Source organism: Carcharodon carcharias, chromosome 2 (assembly GCF_017639515.1).
Source record: "Carcharodon carcharias isolate sCarCar2 chromosome 2, sCarCar2.pri, whole genome shotgun sequence".
NCBI classification, from domain to species: domain Eukaryota; kingdom Metazoa; phylum Chordata; class Chondrichthyes; order Lamniformes; family Lamnidae; genus Carcharodon; species Carcharodon carcharias.
In genome coordinates, this window is record NC_054468.1 from 202,351,431 (window position 1) to 202,374,337 (window position 22,907).

Genomic DNA, 22,907 nt, shown 5'->3' on the forward strand with positions numbered 1-22,907 from the left:
CCTTGCATTTTTAAGCAGTTTTCTGTTCTCAGTTCAAATTGCAAATTTTCCAGTTAGCTGAGAGTTGAAAAATCATATTTTAAAAAATATAGGGGCAAAACCTTGTGACGTTATTCCTCACGTCCATGCAACCCAAATCTTAGCCCTCCCTTCCGGCCATCTTTCTGTCATGTGTGGTTTGAAGTTTCAACAGGCTTCTCTGCTGTCACTAGGTAAACTCAGAGATTAGTGAAATGACAGAAATATGGAGTAGTTCCTTTAATTCAGTATTTTTCAGGAAAACTAATAATGTGGCCATGGTATTAGAAGAGAGATCAAAAATATATAAAGAATTTAAGATGGAAAGGGGAAAGATAATTGATAAGTTAATCACATTTAGAGGAGGTGATCCAGATAGATTGCATCTATAACTGTAAAAAGTTAGGTAAGAGACAGGAATTTATTACAAATATAAAGCAATTCACTGGGAAAAGCATTAATGCCAAAGAACTGGTGGACAGCCTGTACTATTCTTATAGTTTAAAAAGGGCGATAGAACAAGTCGAGGGGTCTATAGCACAAAAGTAATATACAGTGGATGCTGGAAATCTGAAATAAAAATAGAAAATGCTGGAAATATTTGGATCTGGCAGAATTTGTGGAGAAAGAAACAAAGTGAGCGTTTCAGATCTGTGATCTTCATCAACGGACGACAGTCCAGGTACCATGATGTCAGTGGTTGGAAAAGTAATGAAAACAAATCAGAAACCAAAAATATAATAGAGTAGTTGGCATGGATTTCAAAAGGGAAGGTCATGCTTGACCACCATATTAACCATTTTAAATTCATTGAAAAAGTAACAGTAGACAAGTGTAGATGTAATATATTTAGTTTTTCAAAGAACCTTCAGTAAGGTATCACATAATAGACTCAAGAATAAGGTATGTAGAGTTGAGGGGATTAGGTGGTGAGCTGGCTACAAAACTAGGAGTTGAGGGCAACTGCTCAGACTGGCAAAAGGTGGGAAGTTGTGTTCCACAAGGCTTGGTGCTCAGATCACTTGTTCACAATTTCTGTTAATTATTTGGACTCGGGAATCAGAAGAAAAATCTTAAAACCTGAGGACATCATCAAATTGGGAGGTGTAGTTAATAATGACAAAATACTGGAAGAGATTAACTAACTTGCAGAATGGGCGTGTAAGTGGGAAATTACTTTCAATTGTAATAAGTATGGGGAAGTGCATTTTGATAGGGAGAATAAGGAAGCCACGTATTGCTTGGATAATCCAAATGGGATTAAGGTGCAAAGGGGTCTAGGGATGTGGATTGAAAAACCTATAAAATTAACAACGGTGGTTAATAAGGTAATTTTAATAATTGCAAACTAAACAAAGGCATTCATGTCTAGAGGGATGGAACAAGAAAGCAGAGAATTTGTTAAACTTGTACCAAACTTTGTTAGGCCACACCTGGAGTATTGTGCACAGTTCTGGTCTCCATAATATAATAAAAAGAATGTAGCAGCGTTGGAGAAGTTAAATGATTCATGAAGATGTCACAAGCGCTGCAGGAAAGGCAAAACGAGCTGGGGCTCATTTCTCTCGAAAAGAGAAGGCTGAGGGATGTCTTGATAGAGGCCTTTAAAGTAATGAAATGGTTTGATTAGTAAGTCATAGAGAAATTGTCACCAATTGTAGAGAGTTCGAAACTAGAGATCATAGATATAAAATAGTCATTAATAAATCCAATGGGAAATTCATTGGAAACCTCTTCGCTCAAATAGTGGTAGAAATGTGGAATGTGCTGCCCTAAGGAGCAAATACAATAGATGCATTTAAAATTTTAGCAAAGATTCTCTTTAGTGAATGTGTGAAATATATTCATTTTAATGTGTGATGTATACAAATTAGAAACAAAACTGAAGGAAAAAGCATTTTTGGTTATTGTGAACTGCAATTAGAGTCACAGTTTCATCAGTCATGCATTTTCTGTCTGTTTTCTTCTCTTCAGTCTCCATAGCAAGGCGTGTGCAGGATCCATTGGCTGAGTTGGTGAAAATTGAGCCAAAACACATTGGAGTTGGAATGTACCAGGTAAGATATCCATGATCTGTTTTGTGAAGGCAATCTGCTTCACCATCAACTGCTGTAATAAAGTGGACACTTTTGAAACATGGCTTTGTAATTAAACATCTGCCAGTTTTCAACTATTTTTATAAGATTTGCACAGTCAACCAAATGGCCAATAAATGTTCTGAAGCTTTTTTTGTCCCCCTCAGTAGGTTTTACCATAAATGATCCAGACTCTCAGAAATAGCTGCAGCTAGATTTTACAGTCTGTTAAAAAGCCATCAGATTTGCCCTGTAACACAATCCTCATAGCCCTTTCCTTTCGACATCATTACAGTGATGTGTTTCAGTGCTTTGTGTAAACTGGTACCGGATATTGATCCCATGCATATAAAAACCCTGTGCTTGCATCATTCCCAGCATTAATCATGTTAATCATTTTCTCATTATTTTGGTGATATTCCATTATTATTTGCATTCACTTTTGGTGAGGTGTCAGATATGCATTCAAACTGTTAGCATGTCATTTAATAGGTTTATGTACTGATAGTTTGTTGGTAATAAAATGGTGCACCAGTGCCATAGGGTATCAAAGTAAAATGGTCATCAAATTTTGTTTTAAGAACCAGCAAATAGTTTCTTTCTGTTCTGCCGAAGTGAGTAGCGTACCAACTTGAACCATTAGCGAACCACGATAAGTTGGACAACATAGTGTTATTATAAATAATATTTATGGGTAGGTTATAAGTTTGCCTGGTTGGAGGGATTTTGGTATTATTTAAAATGTAATCCATTTCTGTAGTTTGTTCTCAAACTGAATCCTTTTTGCAGTAGTGTGGCGGTGAATTGTATTTGACAATATTTTGCTTTTCAGCTTCTTAGCTGACCTTGTGGACGAAGTTCCTAATAAAAATGGTTCCACAAGGAATATATTACCAAGAGTACTGGGTTACAAAATATTGTTGTAATCAATTCCTTCAAGTAATGTGTCCTAGCTGAGGCCATATCATATTATGGGTCATAGTCACTAAGGCAACTGAAACTCATATAATTACAATGCAACTTGTTCAAAAAATGTTTTAAGATAGGCTCTCAAATGCATTGATAACCCAGAGGTATCTGTGGCAGCCTTTCAACTTGTCAGGTAATGGTTTGTGCCTTGGTGGTCAACTCTGTGTTGAGTATCACCTGGTATAGCTCAGGAGCCCCATTCTGGCATTGCATTCGCTGCTGCATTTGCTGCAGATGAAGACTGGGCTGAGAAGGTGCACAGTTTGCTGGTCTCTGTTTTCTCTGGGCCTCTTCTCAGTCAGCTGTGTATTTCATTTCTGCTCACCTCTTCCAATGTCCTTCCAAACATTCAATCGCCAGAGCTCCTGGCTGTTAGTGACTGTCTCCCAGTTGCCGGAAGTGAGTGTATGCTATTGGAATAAGCACATTCCAGGACCCCTCTGAGTTGGTGACGTTGTCCTGCCAAGAAACGCAGAGGATACACCTGAGTCAGCGAAGGTGGAAACTGTTCAGCCTTTTCTCCTGCCTAGCATCTGTTATCCAGGTCTCACCACTGTAAAAGGAGAGTGCTGAGGACACAGGCTTGGTGTTCTCAGTCAGGTTGCTGTTGTTCCCCACACTCTTACTCAGCTTGGACATAACAGCTGCAGCTTTTGCAGTGAGTGAGTTGATTTCAGCATTGAGTGACAGATTGCTGGTGATTGTCAAGCCTAGATATTTGAAACTATCAACAGCCTGCAGCGTCACATTGTCAATGCTAATAGATGGCGGTACGGCAACATTGTGCACCATGGCATTTGTCTTCCTGATGCTGATGGTCAAACTGAACTCTTTACAGGCGGGAGAGTCTCTAACCATTTACCGCTGCACTTGTTGCTCAGTATGGAATGTTAGTGTGGCATTGTCAGCTTGGCGCAACTCTCTGATGAGGATTTGGCATAACTTTGTCTTGGACCTTAGACAGGCAAGGCTGAACAGCTTTCTGTCAATTCTGCTGTGTAAGTAGTCACTCTCTGAGGCTGACCTGAAGGTATATGACAGCAGCAACGAGTTTGTCGGTGCCAGAACGCCCCTCTTTGACCCCACTGCGGATCTCAGAGTTCCAATGTTGCACCGTCATTGCTGACCTTACCCATCATGTTGTCATGGAAAGAGGAGATTTGCCTTGCTTGGCAGAGCTAGATACCAAATCCACGGTGGAAGAGCTTATCAAAGGTGTTGAATCGTTTGCCATGGGCAAAGCTCCAGGTGCTGATATGGCCTGAATTCATCAAGCATGGGAATCCGACACACCTGCAGCATCTGCACAAACGTCTCTGCTGGAGGGAAGGGGCAGTGCCCCAGGATGGGCATGATACAAAGCTTGTGATGTTCTACAAGAACAAGGGTGACCACAGCGATCGCAACAACAATTGAGGCATCTCCCTACTGAGCATCATGAGGAAAGATGTGTGCCTGTGTTGCTCTTGGCAGACTGCAAATCCTGGCTTTACAGTGTGGTTTCAGAACTGGGAGCTCCACAGTTGACACGATCTTCTCAGTCTGGCAGCTACAAAAGAAATGCCTTGATCAAAGGAGACCTCTATATATTGCATTCACCGACCTCACCAAGGCGTTTGACCATGTGAGCAGAGGTGGTCTATTTAAGTTACTGGAGTAAATTTGCTGCCCACTGATGCTGCTTAATGTAATCTTTTTCCTTGAGCTTAGAGGCATAGTGAGGTACAAAAGTAAAAGACTACGGATACTGGAAATCTGAAATAAAAACAGAAAATGTAGGAACCACTCAGCAGGTCAGACAGCGTCTGTGGAAGGATAAACCGAACGTTTCAAGTCGATGACCTTTTATCTGTGGAGAGGACTATGCATTCATGAGGCTGGATTTTGTTGGGGCATCAGTGGCTCTCATGACGAGCTGGAAAGCCAGGGACAACCCAGCCTGTGCCTTTTCAGGGGGCCCTGACTTGATTCTGTGGCAATCAGGCAATTCATAAGTTGCCATCGGGGCTTCCATCCTTTTGAGTGATAAGATCCCACCTCTAAGAGCTGTTGGACAAGCTGAGGGCTGGCAGCTCTTCAGTCCCAGTGGTGCCACTGGGAGCTGTGGCCACTGCTGGGACTGCACCCAGCCTGGAGTAGCACCTTGGCGCTGCTTTCGAAAGAAGGTAAATAGGGCAGGTTTATTGGGGCCAGACAATAAGTGAGGTGGTAGGGCTGGTGGTTAGTGAGGGAAGGGGATGGTGTTGCATGGGCAGCCATTGTCACTGGTGGGCCCGACTGTGGGCCACAGAGTGCCCGAGCAGGATCCCCCCCTCCAGTCCTGAATGTACAGGGAGGCTGCCAAGGTTTACCAGGCACAGAGGGTCCAAATTCTCATAAAATGCTAGTGGTGGTGGTAAGAGTCCTTAAGTAATCCTTAATTGTCCACTTAAGGGTCTCAATGACCTTTGGACAGGAAGGCCATCCTCCATCTTCCCTGCTGCTGATAGTATTCCATGGCATCACAAAGGCAGCAGGCACTCTGTCCCTGGCTTCCCTCATCTTCCAGCATGCTTCCAAGGGCCCCATTAAGTGGGTTTTCTTCTGCCAGGGGATGAATTTAACAAAAATCAACAGTGTGAATTTAACTGCTCCCTTTGGTTGCATCATGATCATTTATAGATATCACTTTCAGGAAGCAGAATGCTTTTGAGTTTTTGATCTCCATTGTCAGCATCAAGAGCTCTGAGGTCAGGCATAGAAGAATTCGCATTTACGTGACACCTTGGCACAGTTCTTCAAAGGCACTGTGCATGCAAAGAATTCATTTGAGTAGCAGTAATTGTTGCCATATAACATAAATGATTTATCGTTTTGTGTACTACAAAGTCCCACAGATGACAATGAAATGAATATAACTGGCTGTACTGTTTTTGGTGGTATTGACTGGGGAATGTGGGTCAATAGTACTGTGGGGTCTTTAGTCTTTTACCTGAATCACTTAAACAGGCCATTTGACATTTCGTGTAAGGAATTGCACATCCAGTTGTGCAACACTTCCGTAGTACTGTGTTGAAATGTTATTAACATATCCAAGATTATGCTCCCCATATCTTGAATGGGCTTGACTCCACAACCTTTTGACTTTGGAACAGAAGTACTGTCAATGAAAGCAAGCTGATGTTGCAGTACAGGGGAATTATGCATAGCATTCCTGAAGTAAAGTTTGGCGTAGTTGAAAACATGTGATTTTTCCATCTTCCTACAAGAAGTATGGAGATAAAAGAGAAAAAAAGTATGTGCTGCCAGTTGCCTATTTGTTGGTGATCTCATTTTTCAAGGGCATGTTCTTCTTCCTCAATAGCTTAAAGGTCCCGTAGACTATAATTAATAGAATGACTTCCTAAGTGTGGAAAATGGGATTGATTTTGTGAAATTCAGGATTGGTGCCAAGCAATTTTGGTTTTAGTGTCTTCTGAAAACCTTGCATATATTGGAGATTTGAACCACGTTTAAAATGCTGTGCAATTCAAGATGCATCGGAACTTGATTAATTGTATCTGTTCAGAACAATCCCGCAAATTGTGGTTAAATTGGGAACTTATTTAAGTTTGGATAAGCTTTATTTGCCTAAGTACATCTTATAATGAGGATGAATGCACCATAACATTTTGAAATTTACATCATTTAAAATGGTGAATATTGTACAACATTTTAAAAGATAATGAAAAATCCCTGTGTCTCGGGAGTTTCTCTATGCAACAAGGAATTATTACAACATCTTAATTATGTTAAAAGGTGAATACAGTATAACATATTAAAAATTAAAGGAACCTGTTCATGTCACTGAGAAGTAATCTGAATTCTATTTGTAGCAGAGATTAGAAGTCATCAACCTCTCTCTTTCCCATTAAAATCATCAAGCTTTTTACTATCTTTTGACTCACTGAATCAATGCAGAACTCAGTGTAGAATCTGCCTCTCCAACTTTGGTAACTTCCAGCTCTGGCAAATCTTCATTTACATCCTTTGCAGCCACTGTTTCCAAGAGTTTCAGAGAAAAAATGCTTTCTCCATCAGTCACTTCTCTGCAGATGTCGTGATCATCGTCCATCAAAGCCAGAAGATCACAGTAATTATTTCTCAGTGTTGTTTCGTGCTATAAATGGCACCTTGGCCCAGGAGTTGGATGATGTTTGATGGTAAAAATTAAACCCTTGCATATGAAAGATTTAGAGCCACATCATGGCAAGTGGCATTATCTATCAAAGGTATCACCTCTTGTACCATTTTCTCATTCTGTCATTGAAATACCACGACTAGTTCCAGAAAATTGTTTGTGTCTTCCAAGCATTAACGCTGCTTTTATATTCAGTTGGATAAGTTTTCCCATTTTAAAAACAATAATGGTCCTTGCTTTTCACAGTCATGAGCTTTCACCTTGTCTAACCCCAGTTGATTAGCGCACAACAGCGTACTCTGTTTCTTTCTCATTTTACCACTGTTCACCTTATTTTTGTAGGTTTGATGAGGTGGCACTAGAGTAAAGTCTGGTCTTGTCGCAATTGTAAATACAGTTGGATTGATGCTCTGCTGATGAATCTGGCAACACTTCCTCACCTGTGGATTTATTAATCTCCGCTTTTTCGACCAAGCTTTTTGTAAACAAATTTGAGTCTTATTTTTAGTGGTGCAAGAATCTACGTGATGCTCCGAGGCTTTTCATGTTGAGTTCTTTGGCAAGTTCATGAGCCTTAGCTTTCAACAGGCAGCTGTGAAGTGAGATTTCTTGAGCTCTTTTGTGACTTGAGTTATCAGTCTTGGCTCGGTGATAGCACTGTTGTCTCTGAGTTAGAAGGTTGTGCTTTCAAAGACACATTATTTTATTTCTCATTCGGTGCAATATTGAGGGAGTGCATACTGTTGGAAGTGCTGTCTTTCCAACATAAATTGAGACCCCTTCTGCCCCCTCAAGCAGGCATAAAAGATTCCATAGCACTATTCACTCTTTTGGCATCCTGACCAATATTTATCCCACAATTAACATCACTTAAAAAAATAAGATTATCTGGTCATTATGTTATTGTCTTTTGCTTAGTGGAAATATGGCAGCTGTGTTTTCCTATATCACGACAGTAACTGCACTTCAGAAAGTATTTAATTGGCTGTAAAGCACATTGGGACATTTTGAGGTTGTGAAAGGTGTTATGGAAATGCAATTTTTTTTTTATTATTAAACCACCCAAATGGCATTTCATCAACATCAGCCATCTTACTTTTCATGCTTTATTTTCCATAATAGTTCTCATTTCTTTTCCAGCTCTTCAAGACACCTGTTTTTCTTTTCAGGATTCTAGAAACTTGAGACTCAGAATTGCCATACTTCTGTGTGACTAGCTTTTGAAGTCTCAATTTCTTCAAACTGCTTAAAACATCTACTTGCGCAGCGACAAGTCATGATGCTTTTTTTTTAGCCATATGGAAAATCGACTTCCATTTCTCCATCACCCACATACTAATATGGTTGTTAAGCACTTCTTCATTGAACTCAATTCAGATTGAGGTGAAAGCTCAGACTCAAAGATGACAAGCCTCATTAAAGCAGAATTTCCCCACGCCACACTTTGATAAGTGGAAATTGCATGAAAATAAACTCCTCGTATTTGTGAGTACGGGGGAACAGAACAAATTTTAGAAATGGTTGCATTAAAACAGAAGTTGCAATTGAGTTGTGAAAAAACCCAGCTATGACGAGCTTTCGATTATGGAATGGTTTAAATTTACTTTAATAATCTCTCAAAAATTCATAAAATGTGGATTTCCATTTTTTAAAAAAGGTTGCTTCATGTTTGGGATATTTTTCTGCCATATTAGGATTTCTCCTCTAAAAGATACCAGAGATCGATTTATACATTTCATCAATAGATACTCTGTTTCTTTGTAGAATTATTCTGTAAAACACATTACATCATTGTATCACATGACTTACTCTTTTTATTTTCCTTATTGCAAGCCTTCAGCAGTATCACATTACTAATTTTACTTCAATCGTTAACAGCAGCTGTCAGTTTACGCAGGTCCCAAGAGCGGGAGCTTCTGTAGTACTAATATGTTGATCTTTGACCTGTGAGTCAAAGTCTTGTTTGTGTTTTCACACTCAATTGTGCAAATTCACCAGAGTTCTGCTTTTTTTCTCTGTTATGGATTATTAATCTATTTAGATTGTAGGAGGGTTTTCCAATTGCAACTGGTCAAATTTGCTTCAGAGATGACACTGCAAATTTCTAAGAATTGGCTTTCTAAACTCTTGTCATCTCTTCTACCAGACCCGGTTCTGGCTTCTTTATCCTCAGGCTAAACAAGATCAGCACAGCAGCAAAAGCAAAAAAATGCGAAATTCCCTCTTAATCAAATATTTGGATGGGAAAGTGCTTTAATAGAACTTCTCAGCATGAGGATAATATATATCATTCAAGCTCATTTGTTTTTGGAGTTTTTAAAAAAAATTGTTCTTGGAATGTTGGTGCTGCTGAGGCCGCACTTTTATTGCGCTTCCCCATTTGCCTTGGCTTTCACTGCATTATTTGCAATTTTTTAAGCAATTGGGTTTGCAGAGCCATTTCAGAGGCCATGAAGAATTAATCATTTACGTTTGATTAAGGTTTTAACTACATTCTATAACATTTATGGTCACTCTGGTACCAGCCCACAAAATTACAGCGTCCCTATTTTGCACGTACCAACGGATCCAATGGCATTTGAACTTTCAAACTCCGGTTTGCTAACCCAGTGCCATGATCAGTACGTTTTGAAGAAGCTTCAAATTATGTTTTGAACAGAGAAAACCTAACTTCCCAGATGCCAAGACAATGCTAGCACCTTTGCCATCCTCTCCAATTAATAACTTGTTGATTAGGTAGGCATGATTAAATATTAAAACCCTATAGGAAGGAATTATTCAGACTGTCATAACGTTATAAACCCAACAATTCAGTTCTGTAAAATGACAAATTAATTTATTTTTTGATCCTTGCATATGTTCAGTGCTGCCCACCCCCCCCTTCACCCTGAGATGATGTGTAAAACCAACTCCTTGAGTCTAGCAGTCCTTGTGGTGATGATGCACCCATAATGGCTAAAGGTTGGAAATTTCAGGATTTTGACCAAACAACAATGAAGGAATGACAGTGTATGTCCAAACCAGTATGATGTGTGACTTCAGAATTTGGAGATGGTAATGCTCCGAGTGTTATTGCTGCTTTTGTTCTTGGTAATAGGGGTTAGAGGGCAGGGGGATGCTGTTATATTACTACAATGTATCCTGTTGATAAAACATTGAATAAGCACAGTGTGCTGGTGATGGAGGGGTTTAATATTGAGTTTAATGATGGAGACACCTTTTTAATTAATTAGGCTGCTTTGTCTTGAATTAAGCTATTTAAGTGGTGTTGCAATTACATTCATACATCCAACCAATCATTGAGTATTTTATCACAACCGATTCGTTCACATCTCTGGCAGCAATCAACGCAAAGGTAATTGTGCTATTATATAAGAGTCTCTTTTAAGTGATTAATGAGTGCCAGGAATACTGCAAAGATGTGTTATAGTTCTGTATGGTTACAATCAGCAATTTTCCGAGATTAAGTGGAACTTTGAGTGTGCCTTTTAATCATTTTTTTTTCATTCATGGGATTGGCATCACCTGGCTAGACCAGTATTTATTGCCCATCCATAATTGCTCTTGAGAAAGTGGTGGTGACCTGCCTTCTTGAGCAGATGGAGTCCATGTGATGTAGGTACACCCACAGTCCTGTTAAGAAGGGAGTTCCAGGATTTTAACCCGGTAACAGTGAAGGAACGGTGGTATATTTCCAAGTCAGGGCGGTGAGTGGCTTGGAGGGGAACTTCCAGGTGGTGTGTTGCTATGTGTCTATTGCCCTTGTCCTTCTAGATGGTAGCAGTCATGGGTTTAGAAAGTGCTATCTAAGGAGTCTTGGTGAGTTCCTGCAGTGCATCTTGTAGATGGTACACACTGCTGCAACTGTGCGTTGGTGGTGGAGGGAGTGAATGTTTGTGAATGGATTGCCAATCAAGTGGGCTGCTTTGTCCAGGATGGTGTCAAGCTTCTTGAATGTTGTTGAAGCTGCACTCATCCAGGCAAGTGGAGAGTATTGCATCACACACCTGACTTGTGCCTTGTAGATGGTGGACAGGCTTTGGAGAGTTAATCCTATCAATATTGTCTTGGACAGATGCATCTGCAGCGAACAGTTGGTGAGGATGAAGCCAAGTATGTTTTTTCCTCTTGTTGGTTCCCTCACCACTTGCCACAGACCCAGTTAAGCAGCTGTGCCCTTTAGGACTCAGCCAGCTTGGCCTGTAGTGCTGCTACCAAGTCACTCTTGGTAATGGACATTTAAGTTCCTCATCCAGAGTATGTTGTGATCCCTTGCCGCCCTTAGTGTTTCCTTGAAGTGGTGTTTAAAATGGAGGAGTACTAATTCATCAGCTACGGGTGGGAGTTGTGGCGGGTGATACATGGTAATTAGCAGGAGGTTTCCATGTCCATGTTTGACTTCATGGGGTCTGGACTTCCTACTGTCAGTATACAGAGGGTTGCTGCCAAGCTGGAGGACCAATACTTTGACCATAAAATATTGCAATATAGGTCTGGATTTTATGCTTTTCCATTGGCGGTTTGAAGGTATGGATTAGGGGCTCGTAAAATCCAGCGCATGGCCTGCCTGCCACGCCACGTACCTGCCTGTCCCTGACCAATCTGAACTTTTATGAGGTGTGGTGGAGGCCTGCCCTGTCCTTGGGCCTATGTGGCCAATTAATGGCCACTTCAGGACCTCGTCCCGTTCCCACCGCTGTTTTACTGGCGGCAGGGGGAGGCCCACGCCCGGCAGCTTTAGTTGCACAGGTTGATGCCAGACAAGGGGGAGAACCTCCTTTGTGGGTCCCCTGTGCCTGGCAGCCTGGCCCCAGCAATACCCCAAATTTACACCTTGTCTGGGCTCCTCTCTGCTAGGACTACCTGCAAACCTGGTGGCGGCAACTGCTCCCCCATGGTGCTGCTAGGACTACAGGCGGGACCCTCTCAAGATAGGGGTGCAAATCTCGCCTTAAAGCAATTAATACTGTTTCCAGCATTAAATTCTTGAGGGGCAACTGTCATTATGGTGGGAGGGCTTACCTCTGACTTTTTAGTCAGGTGGCCTGGGACCAGGGCACCCCATAAAATCCAGGCCATAGTTCCAAACCTGCAAGTAGTGCTGCTTTTTATATTTGAATTAAAATCAGGATATTATAAGATTAAGGACACAAGTATTACATCATAACTTTCTGGCCATTCAGTGAGTTGCAAAAGTTCTTTCAGCTTAACCAGTGATCTGGTAATATTTAATCTTTCAGCATTGTTCATTTTCCAGCTACTGTTGGATGTACTGAAATTATATGCTGGTCCATAGTTCATCTTTTGAGCATGGAGCCAGTTTCTCGAGGTACTGCTGCAAAAAGAAAAATCTTTGCTCACATGGAATGCTGTGGTACGAGAAAAAGAAACATGCAAATTCTGCAGTTTTTCCCCTCTGACTGCTATAGAACCCTTACAGAAAGGTGGGGGGGGGGAAATGTATGAACACTAGGTAAGTGACTGCCACTGAGAGTTTTGGAAGATATGTAGTATTTTTCTATTTGACCAATTACTACAGGAAATTTGTAAGAAGTTTCATGTACTTACCGTTCTTAATATTATGGCAGACGTCATTACATCTTGGTTCAAACATGGACAAAAGAGCTGAACTCCCGGGGTGAGGTGAGAGTGACTGCCCTTGACATCAAGGCCACATTTGACAGAGTGTGACATCAAGGAGCCCTAGCAAAACAGGAGTCAATGGGAATCAGAGGGAAAACTAGTTGGAATCATACCTAGCATAAAGGAAGATGGTTGTGGTTGTTGGAGGTCAGTCATCTCAGCTCCAGGACATCACTGCAGGAGTTCCTCAGGCTAGTGTCCTTGGCCCAACCATCTTAAGCTGCTTCATCAATGACCTTCTTTCCATCATAAGGTCAGAAGTGGGGACGTTCGTTGATAATTGCACCATTCTCGACTCCTCAGATACTGAAGCAGTCCATGTCCAAATGCAGCAAGATCTGGACAATATCCAGGCTTGGGCTGACAAGTGAAAGTAACATTCGGGCCACACAAGTGTCAGGCAATGATCATCTCCAACAAGAATCCAACCATCGCCCTCTGATATTCAGTGGCATTACCATCACTGAATCCCCCAATCTAAACATCCTGGGAGTTACCATTTTCCAGAAACTAAACTGGACTATCCATATAAATACTGTGGCTACAAGAACAGGTCAGAGGCTAGGAACTGTGCGACAAGTAACCCACCTGCTGACTCCCCAAAGCCTGTCCACCATCTAAAAGGCACAAGTTAGGAATGTGATGGAATACTTCCCACTCACCTGGATGAGTGCAGCTCCCACAACACTCAAGAAGCTTGACACCGTCCAGGATAAAGCAGCCTGCTTGATTGATACCACATCCACAAACATTCACGCCCTCCACCACTGATGCACAGTGGCAGCAGTGTGCACCATCTACAAGGTGCACTGCAGGAATTCGCCAAGCCGCCTTCGAGAATACCTTCCAAATCCTCAACCACTACCATCTAGAAGGACAAGGGCAGCAGATAGATGGGAACAGCACCACCTGGAAGTCCCCCTCCAAGTCACTCACCATCCTGACTCGGAAATATATTGCCGTTCCTTCACTGTCACTGGGTCAAAATTCTGGAACTCCCTAACAGCACTGTGGGAGTACCTATACCACCTGGACTGCAGCGGTTCAAGAAGGCAGCTCACCCCACCTTCTCAAGGGAAATTAGGGATGGGCAATAACTGCTGGCCCAGCCAGAGAAACCCACATCCCATGTATGAATTTTGTTTAAAAAATTGAGAGGGGTAGGCAAGCACAGAGAGGTAGCTTTGTCTGACTGAATACACCATAAAAGAGGGAGAAGTTCAACTTAGCCTGCTGGTACCTCTTCTAGCTTTAGCATCAAGACAATCTTCAACTAAATCAAGACAATGAATACATCTTGACTCACAGGATAAATAAAATTATTGTAAGGAATTTAAACTAGGGAGGCAATGGGAATGGCGTAGCAATTATTAGCATAGAGCCTTTTTTAAATTTATTCTTCCACGGGATGTGGCCATTGTTTGCTTGATCAGCATTTATTTCCTATCCCTAATTGCCCTTGAGAAGGCGATGGTGAGTCGCCTCCTTGAACCACTGCAGTTCATGTGGCGTAGGCACTCCCACAGTGTTATTAGGAAGGGAGTTCCAGGATTTTGATCCAGCAACATTGAAGGGATGGTGACATAGTTCCAAGTCAGGGTCGTGTGCGGCTTGTAGGGGAACTTGCAAGTGGTGGTCCTGTGCATTTGCTGCCCTACCCTTCTAGGTGTTAGAGGTCACGGCTTTGGAAGGTGCTTTCGAAGGAGCTTTCGTGAGTTCCTGCAGTGCATCTTGTAGATGGTACACGCTGCTGCCACTGTGCATTGGTGGTGGAGGGAGTGAATGTTTAAGTTGATGGGTGGGGTGCCAATCAAGCATACAGTAAGCAGAATAAGATATGATCTACAAAGATTTTACACATGAGGCCCACTCTGACCACTTCCTTTTACTCCTCAACACCTACAATCCCTTAGCCACTTCCAGTTCTACTTTGTTCTGTATCTTTTGGTTCTTTACAAATCACTTAAAACTACATTTCAAACTCTCATCTACATAGATTTTGACCCTCCATTTTCCATAATATCTGTGCAGCAATGTTAGGTCACACAGCAACCTGGAAGTTTGCATGGAGGCCGAGTATAAGTCGGCTCTTTGAAGTTACCACACGTGTGTGGCTGCACAGAGGATTCAAAGATTCCCAGAACTTAAATGAAAAGGCTGCACACAACAACAAAAAAAAAGAGGGGACGTTATTGGTCAGTAGTTGATTAGCTCAAGTATTCCCTCATTTCCATCGATAATTCTCCAATTTCTGATCCAGAATTGTTTCATTTTGTTCACATGGTGTTGCTGTATCTCAGTACCTACATGCAAATCATACATTTAGTTGACCTAAATTTATGCTTTGAAATGTTTCTTTATATTTGATTAATTATATCAAATATTATTGAGTAATTAGTACTTACTAAGTTTTTCAAATATGGTAATTTGCAATATTTCTTTTAATTGGCCTCATGACTATTAAAGTAATACACATTGATTAAACCAGTGCCACAATCTTTCCATTATCCCAGATTAATTTCACTCAGGAGATGGGAATGCGCAGCTTTATTTCCTTGTACAATAGTTAATCTAGAAATGGGGTTCTAGTGGACAAGCAGGAACAGTCCATAATTTATTTTAAAGATGGTGTACACTATAAAAACTTAAAATGCTTTCACAATGAATACCACTGGTATTAATGCCCAGGAAGGAGAGTTACTTTTATAAATGGAATATTTTTTGCAATGGTAAAGTTTTTCATTTCAAGAATGTTTTGGTTCTTATAAATGGAAAAAGAAATGCCTTTTAAAAGAATCTTTGTGACTTATTATTTTAAGATATTGTATTCTGCATTTCATTGTAGTTGAATTATTACAGCTTACTCATAGGGTAGAATCTTCTGTTCGGCATGTGGGGGCGGGCCTCGCCTCGACAGGTAAAATGATGCACGGTATCGTCGGGCGTGCGTCCTGACATCCCCCTGTGTCATTCTGATCCTCCATTCAGCGGGCACGCACCGGAGTCAGCTGTGCGCCCGCTGAACTGTCAAAGGCCTGTTAAGGCCATTAATAAAATAATTAACCCAATTGAGAAAGCTGCCCGTCCAGCCTTAAGGTTGGCTGGCTGGTGAAGAGCCCAGGTGGCCTTCGCATTTTTCATGAAACCTCATCCACGGTGGGATGAGGTTTCATGAAGGTTTTATTGATTAAATAACATTTTTTATGAAAATTCATAAACATGTCCCAGCTCAAGTGACAGTCACATGAGGGGACATGTCTGAATAAGTTTTTAAAAAAAAAAAAATAATTTTTTTCCAACTTTAAAACTGAACTTAATCTGCCTGAGGCAGCTCCGTGCCTCAGGGAGATTTCAGCGCTCTTTCGTGCACATGCACGAAAGAACGCAGGCCCCAACTCTCCCTTCTCCCGCTGCCCACAGCGGTAGTGCTGAGCGCTACCAGGTGTGTGTCACACTGGGTGAGCCTTAATTGGCCTGCCCACGCAAAATGGCGGTGCGCAGTCGGTCGCGGGTGGCGATGGGTCCCGCTCCCAACCGGCCCACACAACAGGGAGAAAATTCTCCCCATAGTAAAAGAAACAACTTACTTTCTTCAAAATTTTCACATTTAAGAAGATTAAAATGACCAGACCTCAAGATTATTTTTTGCATTTATAACATGAGTATAATGGATCATGTACAATATTACACACAGTTTTAGACAGTTTATATAATATGGCTATTGTTCAGGCAGCAGAAAATGAAATAATACCCATCTGTCTCTAAAGCAGTTGACAATACAAGATATCAGTTCTTGAGCATTATTTAATTACAGTAAAATAATTAATGTGAGCTTGAGAAGATTGGAGTTGTCACTAGTTCTCAAAGGATTGGAACAGCTGTACAATGAAATGAGAACAAAAACAACTGCATAATTTCTGGCAAAGAAAACACAGATATGTATATATATATGTGTATGTATTAATATATATATATATATGTATGTATATATACACACACACTGCAGTTTTGCAGAGGCCACCAAGAAGTCTCTGATGATTGACATTCTTTCTGGCTTTTACTGTGTGCAGTGTTGAAATCAGTGGAATCATATAGACTAAGCTGTTTCAATACCAGCTTCCCCAGTACAGGGACTATTTTTTAAAGACGCCTAACTCAAACCAGATGTTCTGCCTAGACCTATAGTTTGCTTCTGCCAAACTTATCATCAGAGGTCATAGTTCTGGGCTTTGGGCCCTAAAAGATTCTTCCACAAACTGTAATTCATAGAGGGCTTAACCTTAGTGGAAAGAATAATATGTGTCTGCATAATCTAAATTTATTTTAATAACATTCTAGCATATAGTTTCTTTTTAAAAGAGATTATTATTGAGATGCCAGAGTGGATTGCTTTAAATTAACAGGATAAAGTAGTTTGATGCAGCACGTAATCATTTTAGACCATTTAAAGGAGACCTAAATGTGTGGCCTGTCCTTTGTAATAAAAGCTCATTTGACATTTCATCTTGGATGAGACACCAGTGATGTCCTTTTATTACTGTTAAAATCCAATTTGCAGTGTAAAGCGTATATCCTGTTTTTGTGTGCTGTCCCAAGTAGGATGAGAAACATGAAAAATAATGGTATCTACCTTTCTTTTGTTAATGTGAATGGAGGAAGAGGGTCAAGATCAACCCTGTAGATGTACTTTGAGATGAGGAGGGATAATCTGGGTGGTTATCACAGGTAAAACCTTAACCTGTATACATTTAGGGTTTGTTGTATTTCTTAAATATTATTAATTCACTGGAAATTTTGATGTGTGCAACACTTTATTTGCGCATGCAATAAATATAAATGTGGCAGAACTACAGATCAGATTAAATTTAAGCCATGTTCATTTGATGTTGACTATAGGAATATTGAAATTTATATATTGTGGAATAATGTCTGCAGTTTCAAAGCTCCAATTATAATGATGGGCCTGGATTTTGTTCTGAGCAGTGAACCAGTGGAGCCAGCCATTCTTTACACTCACTGTCATCCATAGACTTTCTATGGGCTTTTGTACGCAAGTTGCTGTCAGCCAACCATCTAAAAAGCACGCACTCCTTACATAGGTCCCAGATGCTCTATAAACAGGGCCAGCAACTGGATATCCCTTGACTAATCAGATTAAAGAATGGTCATTGAGCAGCGCAAAGTCTGAACCAGGAAATATCAGTTAGACTAGTGAATTTAATGTCAAATCAGATTCAGAAAGCAAAGAAAGATTGAATTGAGAGGGGATAAGTTTAAGATATATATTTCAAGTCTCTAACAATAAAAGATCCAGTATGCATCTTTTAAGACAGGTTGAAAGTAAAATTCCTCTTGTGGGCTGGGGGTGGAAAGGAAGAATTTCTGTGTATTACCACAATTTTATTAAATGGCTAATAACGGAGAAAAATTTATATTCTCTGGCTTGGTTAACAAGAACATCACGCAGTTTACTAAAAGAAGACCTCAACGTTCAAGGCACCATCAAGATTAAAAATAGTAAATGTGAAGATGAGGATAGGTGGGAAATAGACATTTGTTGATACTTGATTAGAATTTTAAAATTTGAAGTTTGTCAGAGGAAAGAGAGGCTGAAGGAGATGAAGGCCAGGATTTTCCATTTGTCGCGCGGGTTCGGCTGGAGCGGGTGGGGGCGGATGCGGAGCTGACCGCCGCCCGCGATCGGCTCCACACCACGATCTCATGTGGGCAGGCCAATTAAGGCCCTCCCTTTGTGGATCGCGAGCAAGACGCTACCTGTGTGGGCAAGGGGAGGAGGGGGAGTTAAGTCCAACCTTCTTTTGTGCATTTCGCAGTGTGAAAGAGTGCTTCAATCTCTCTGAGGCACGGAGCTGCCTCAGGGAGATTGAAGTCCTTTTTTAAAAAATAAATAAATACATTAAAAATTTAATGAAACTTGTCCCCTCATGTGAGTGTCACATGAGATGGGACATGTTTTTATTTTTCAAAGGAAGTTTTCATTTATTTTGTAAAAGCTTTAGGGAACCTGATCCTGCTTGTGGATGAGGTTTCCTGAAAAAATGTAAAGGCCACTTGGCCTTTTCGCCTGCCTGCCAACTGTAAAGTTGGATGGACAGTGTAAAATTCAGGTTAATTACCTGGTTTGTGGCCTTAATAGGCCTATCAATTATCGGCGGGCGCGCAGCTGACTCCGTGCACCCACCGAATGAAATATCGCATGACTTTGCGATGACGTCGGGACGCATGCCTGATGTCATCGTGCATCATTTAACGTTCCAGCGTATCGGGTGTGTGCCCACATGCTGAATGGAAAATTCTGTCCGAGAGGTTTTTAGATCCTGATAAAGCATGAATTAGTGTCAGAATCAATTGCAGTCGTTCCTGTTTTCAACCAATAGGGCTATATGGAGGAGGAGCAATTTATTTGGACAGTATATTTGATACTTTGGATGAACAAGAGAGAGAAGTGCAGAATAACACCGCTTGTTGCAATATTGATAAAATAGAGAAATACGAATAAGGTTGTTTCATAGAGGAGATCTAGAGTCAGGATGTGAAATGGGCATTCTCTGTCAAAGGATAATAATTTGACAATCTTATCTTTGCTGTTCACTAAATCTCTGAAGTGCCTGCATGTAATTACCAAGTCTCAAAAGAGGTCCCTGTCAAACACCTTCTGTGTTTGCACTACCAAAGAAATGTGTTTTGCAAACCTGTATCTAGTTATTTCTGCAGGAGTTCCCACTTACAGTAAGACCTGATTGACATTTCTTGATGGCAGCTTTTCATGAAAAGCTGTTAACTTGTAGAATCTGGATATGGAGCAGAAACAGACTGACTTTGTTCTGTTGCTGGGATCTGTCCAATCTAAACAGGACCCTGCACCTGAATTTAATACAGCTACACAGGGTAGACGGGCAACATTTTTTCACACTGCTAGTTCTGATGTATTTCCAAACTTAGGGCAGTAGAAAGTTACGCTCTGAATCTCCTCTTTGGTTTGATTGCTTTAATTGCTTTTTGTGTTTTGTCTTCCCCTTGCCGTTTTGGATTAGAAAAACACGTTAGTTGTCAATCTTTGCAGAAGAGTTTGTGTTTCTCCTTTGATGACAGCCATAGAACCCAGGTGCAAAATTTTTTCAGCTGTATCATGAAACTGAACCAGTCAAAAACATAATGTGTAATTAATGCTTCATGGTGAGTGTAAAATAACATTTTTTGTTTTAAACTTTGGGACTTAAATTACCAGCAGGCTGGTAATATTCTGATCTTTGTGGTGCTGGATTGTTCTACTGTTGGATTCTTCTGGAGAGTGATATATGCTGAGCCATACGATTGGTGTGTGAGGAAATATGAAACTTTGCTTGTGGCTCTGTGTTCAGTTTGTTCATCTCCTTCACATCCTACAATAGATGTGGTTGTGTTTGCACCCTGTTGTGAATTGCATCAGTTGTGCATTATTATGAGGAAGTTCCTGCTTGATCCAATCATTTTACCTCATTTTAATTCTGTAATCCTAATTTTGCTTGCTTCTGTCTGATCACTGATCGCTTATTTCCACAACAGTGTTCGATTTCTTGGCAGTGCAACCCTCTTGGCATGACTGTGCACCTGCAATGATAATCCCAATCAATTGTGCTGAATCCTACTTCTAGTGCTTCTTATCTTGTTCCCTTATCAATGAGGAAAACAGAATTCCAACACACTAAATTGCCACCCACTGTTTCATGACTCAAACATGAACTCTGCATTCACAGAATGATGTTTATATTGATGAGATGCAGTCGTTTCTGTTCTAAACCTATAATATCTGAATGCTTGAAAAATAATACTTGTAGGTCCACATGGAATTTGTATATGAATGGTAAGGAATAGTATTCTAATGGGGAAAGAACTGGGTTCACGAGTTACTGCTGTGCTTATATTGCTCTGTGGTTTATTTTCCTATAACAAACACCATTTCCTGTGTGTCTTAAAACCTGTTATTTTTACACAGCTTTATCTATAATTGGAGCATTTTCCCATGATTGTCTATTTTCCTCCCTTCATTGAGTTATAATTTCTCTTTTCCCATGTAGAAGTTATTGATTCATTAGACGCTATACCTGGCCATTAAAGATATTACAAATTGGTAAGCACTGGGGCGATAGAGGGACATAAGTTATGGAGAATTCATGGAACAATGGGATACCAAGGTTGCAGTTTCCTGTAATTTAATTTTTCTGCTGTCAAAATGAGCTAGGGTAATTATCAATTAAATGTTCCATGTTCTTCTTTATGCTTTTAGTTTTGAAGATAGTTAACTTTTTCAGTTTATTTGAAATTTGAATATGTGTACTGCCTTTGCTGATCTTCTTTTGTTCTTTGCCCCAAAATTCTGTGCAGCTGCAGCTTCGGAATAAGGGAACAAAAATGTTCAATGAGATTTAACAAATGATTCATTTCACAAGCATCTCCACCGCAATCACACAAATACTTTTAGGCCCCTTATAGATATCAGAAAGTTTAATTTGAGGAGTGCTTTAAAGGTTTTTATGTTTTAGCTGGTGTTTCTAGTTTGGTGCATTGGAGCCTGACATGGGTACCCGCAGATGAAACTATTAGACAAATTTGGAAGTGTCTTGAGACTCTGCAATCAAATTAGTCCCTTTGAATTATGTTTATTGAAATACAGGTGCTTAATCAGTTTTCAAGAACAAGAACAGAAATTATTGAAACTGCATAGTAGTGTAGAATACAAACATTTCTTCCAGCATTGGATGCGTAGAAATTTCCTCCAAATAATTATTGCAAAGACAAAAGCCAGCTTCTTATGTGGCTTGATATCACAATATGAAACACCGTGGCATGTTTCACTATCTTAGAGATGCTATAAAAATGCAAATTGCTGTTGTCACACTGGAAGAATATGGTCACAATGAAACCGTTCAAATTGTAAAAGAAAAGTTGCTTCCATATCTATAACTTACAAAGGCATACGAGATCCTTGGCTTTATAAATAGAGGTAAAAAGTACAAAAGCAAGGAAGTTAAGCTAAACCTTTATAAAACAGGCCTCAGCTGGTGTACTGTGGCCAATTCTGGGCACCACACTGGAGGTCTCAGAGGGTGGAAAGTAGATTTGCTCGAATGGTACCAGGGATGAAAGACTTTGTTATGTGTGCAGCTCTAGAAATGGGAGTTGCTCTCTTTAGAGCAGAGAAAGTTAAGATGAGATTTAATAGAGGTGTTCAAAATCACGAAGGGATTTGATAGAATGAATAAGGAAAAGTTGTTTCCAGTGGCAGAAAGTTTGGTAACCGCAGGACACAGATTTAAGGTACCTGGCAAAAGAACCAGACGTAATAGAAGGAAAATGTTAATACAGTGAGTTGCAATGACCTGGAATACACTGCTTGAAAGAGTGGTGGAAGGAGATTCAATAATAGCTTTTGAAAGAGAAGATACTCAGGGAAAATTTGCAGTGCTATGAGGAAAGAGGAGTGAGACTAATGGGATAGCTCTTTCAAAGAGCTAGCACAGGTACAATGAACTAATGATCATAATTGCAATTGTTATATGTTTTCAAAATTGTATTAACAGATTTCAGCTATACTATGACACATTTCTTTTAACCTTCAATTATTCAGAATGAATATAAGGTGTAAAATTCTAATAGCACATTCATGGAGTTTGCACCTTCTACCAGACTGTTGAAATTATGGAAGCTTCTTCTGAACAGGTCATGACAATATACGCATTAATACATTTTGATCACAAACTGAGATACTCCAGATTAAAATCTTTAATATCATTACATTTAACAAAAACTTTTAACATTTCATTTATTGAACTTCTTGCTTATTTGCAAGATAATTATTGAAAATTTTTCTTGTCTGCTTCATGCTATATAATTGCATGATGATCTAATTTTCTAATTTGACTGTATTTATCCATCTCAGTGCTCACTGAGCAAACAATTTTGAAACTCATTAGGCCAGATTTTGGTGCGGCAAATGGCACTTGCTGTTATTTATGCACAAATGGTACAACAAATTAAGGCAA

General features: G+C 40.3%; 1 protein-coding gene across 4 annotated transcripts in view; it reads left to right on the forward strand.

The window, feature by feature from the left end:
- The window catches only part of srbd1 (S1 RNA binding domain 1), a 289,801-nt gene that overhangs the window by 138,541 nt on the left and 128,353 nt on the right, over positions 1 to 22,907 (forward strand). For all 4 annotated transcript variants that reach the window (XM_041178598.1, XM_041178607.1, XM_041178625.1 and 1 more), the window contains exon 17: positions 1,993 to 2,075. In XM_041178598.1, coding sequence (XP_041034532.1) covers positions 1,993 to 2,075 — 83 coding nt within the window. The remainder of the gene's footprint in view (positions 1 to 1,992; positions 2,076 to 22,907) is intronic.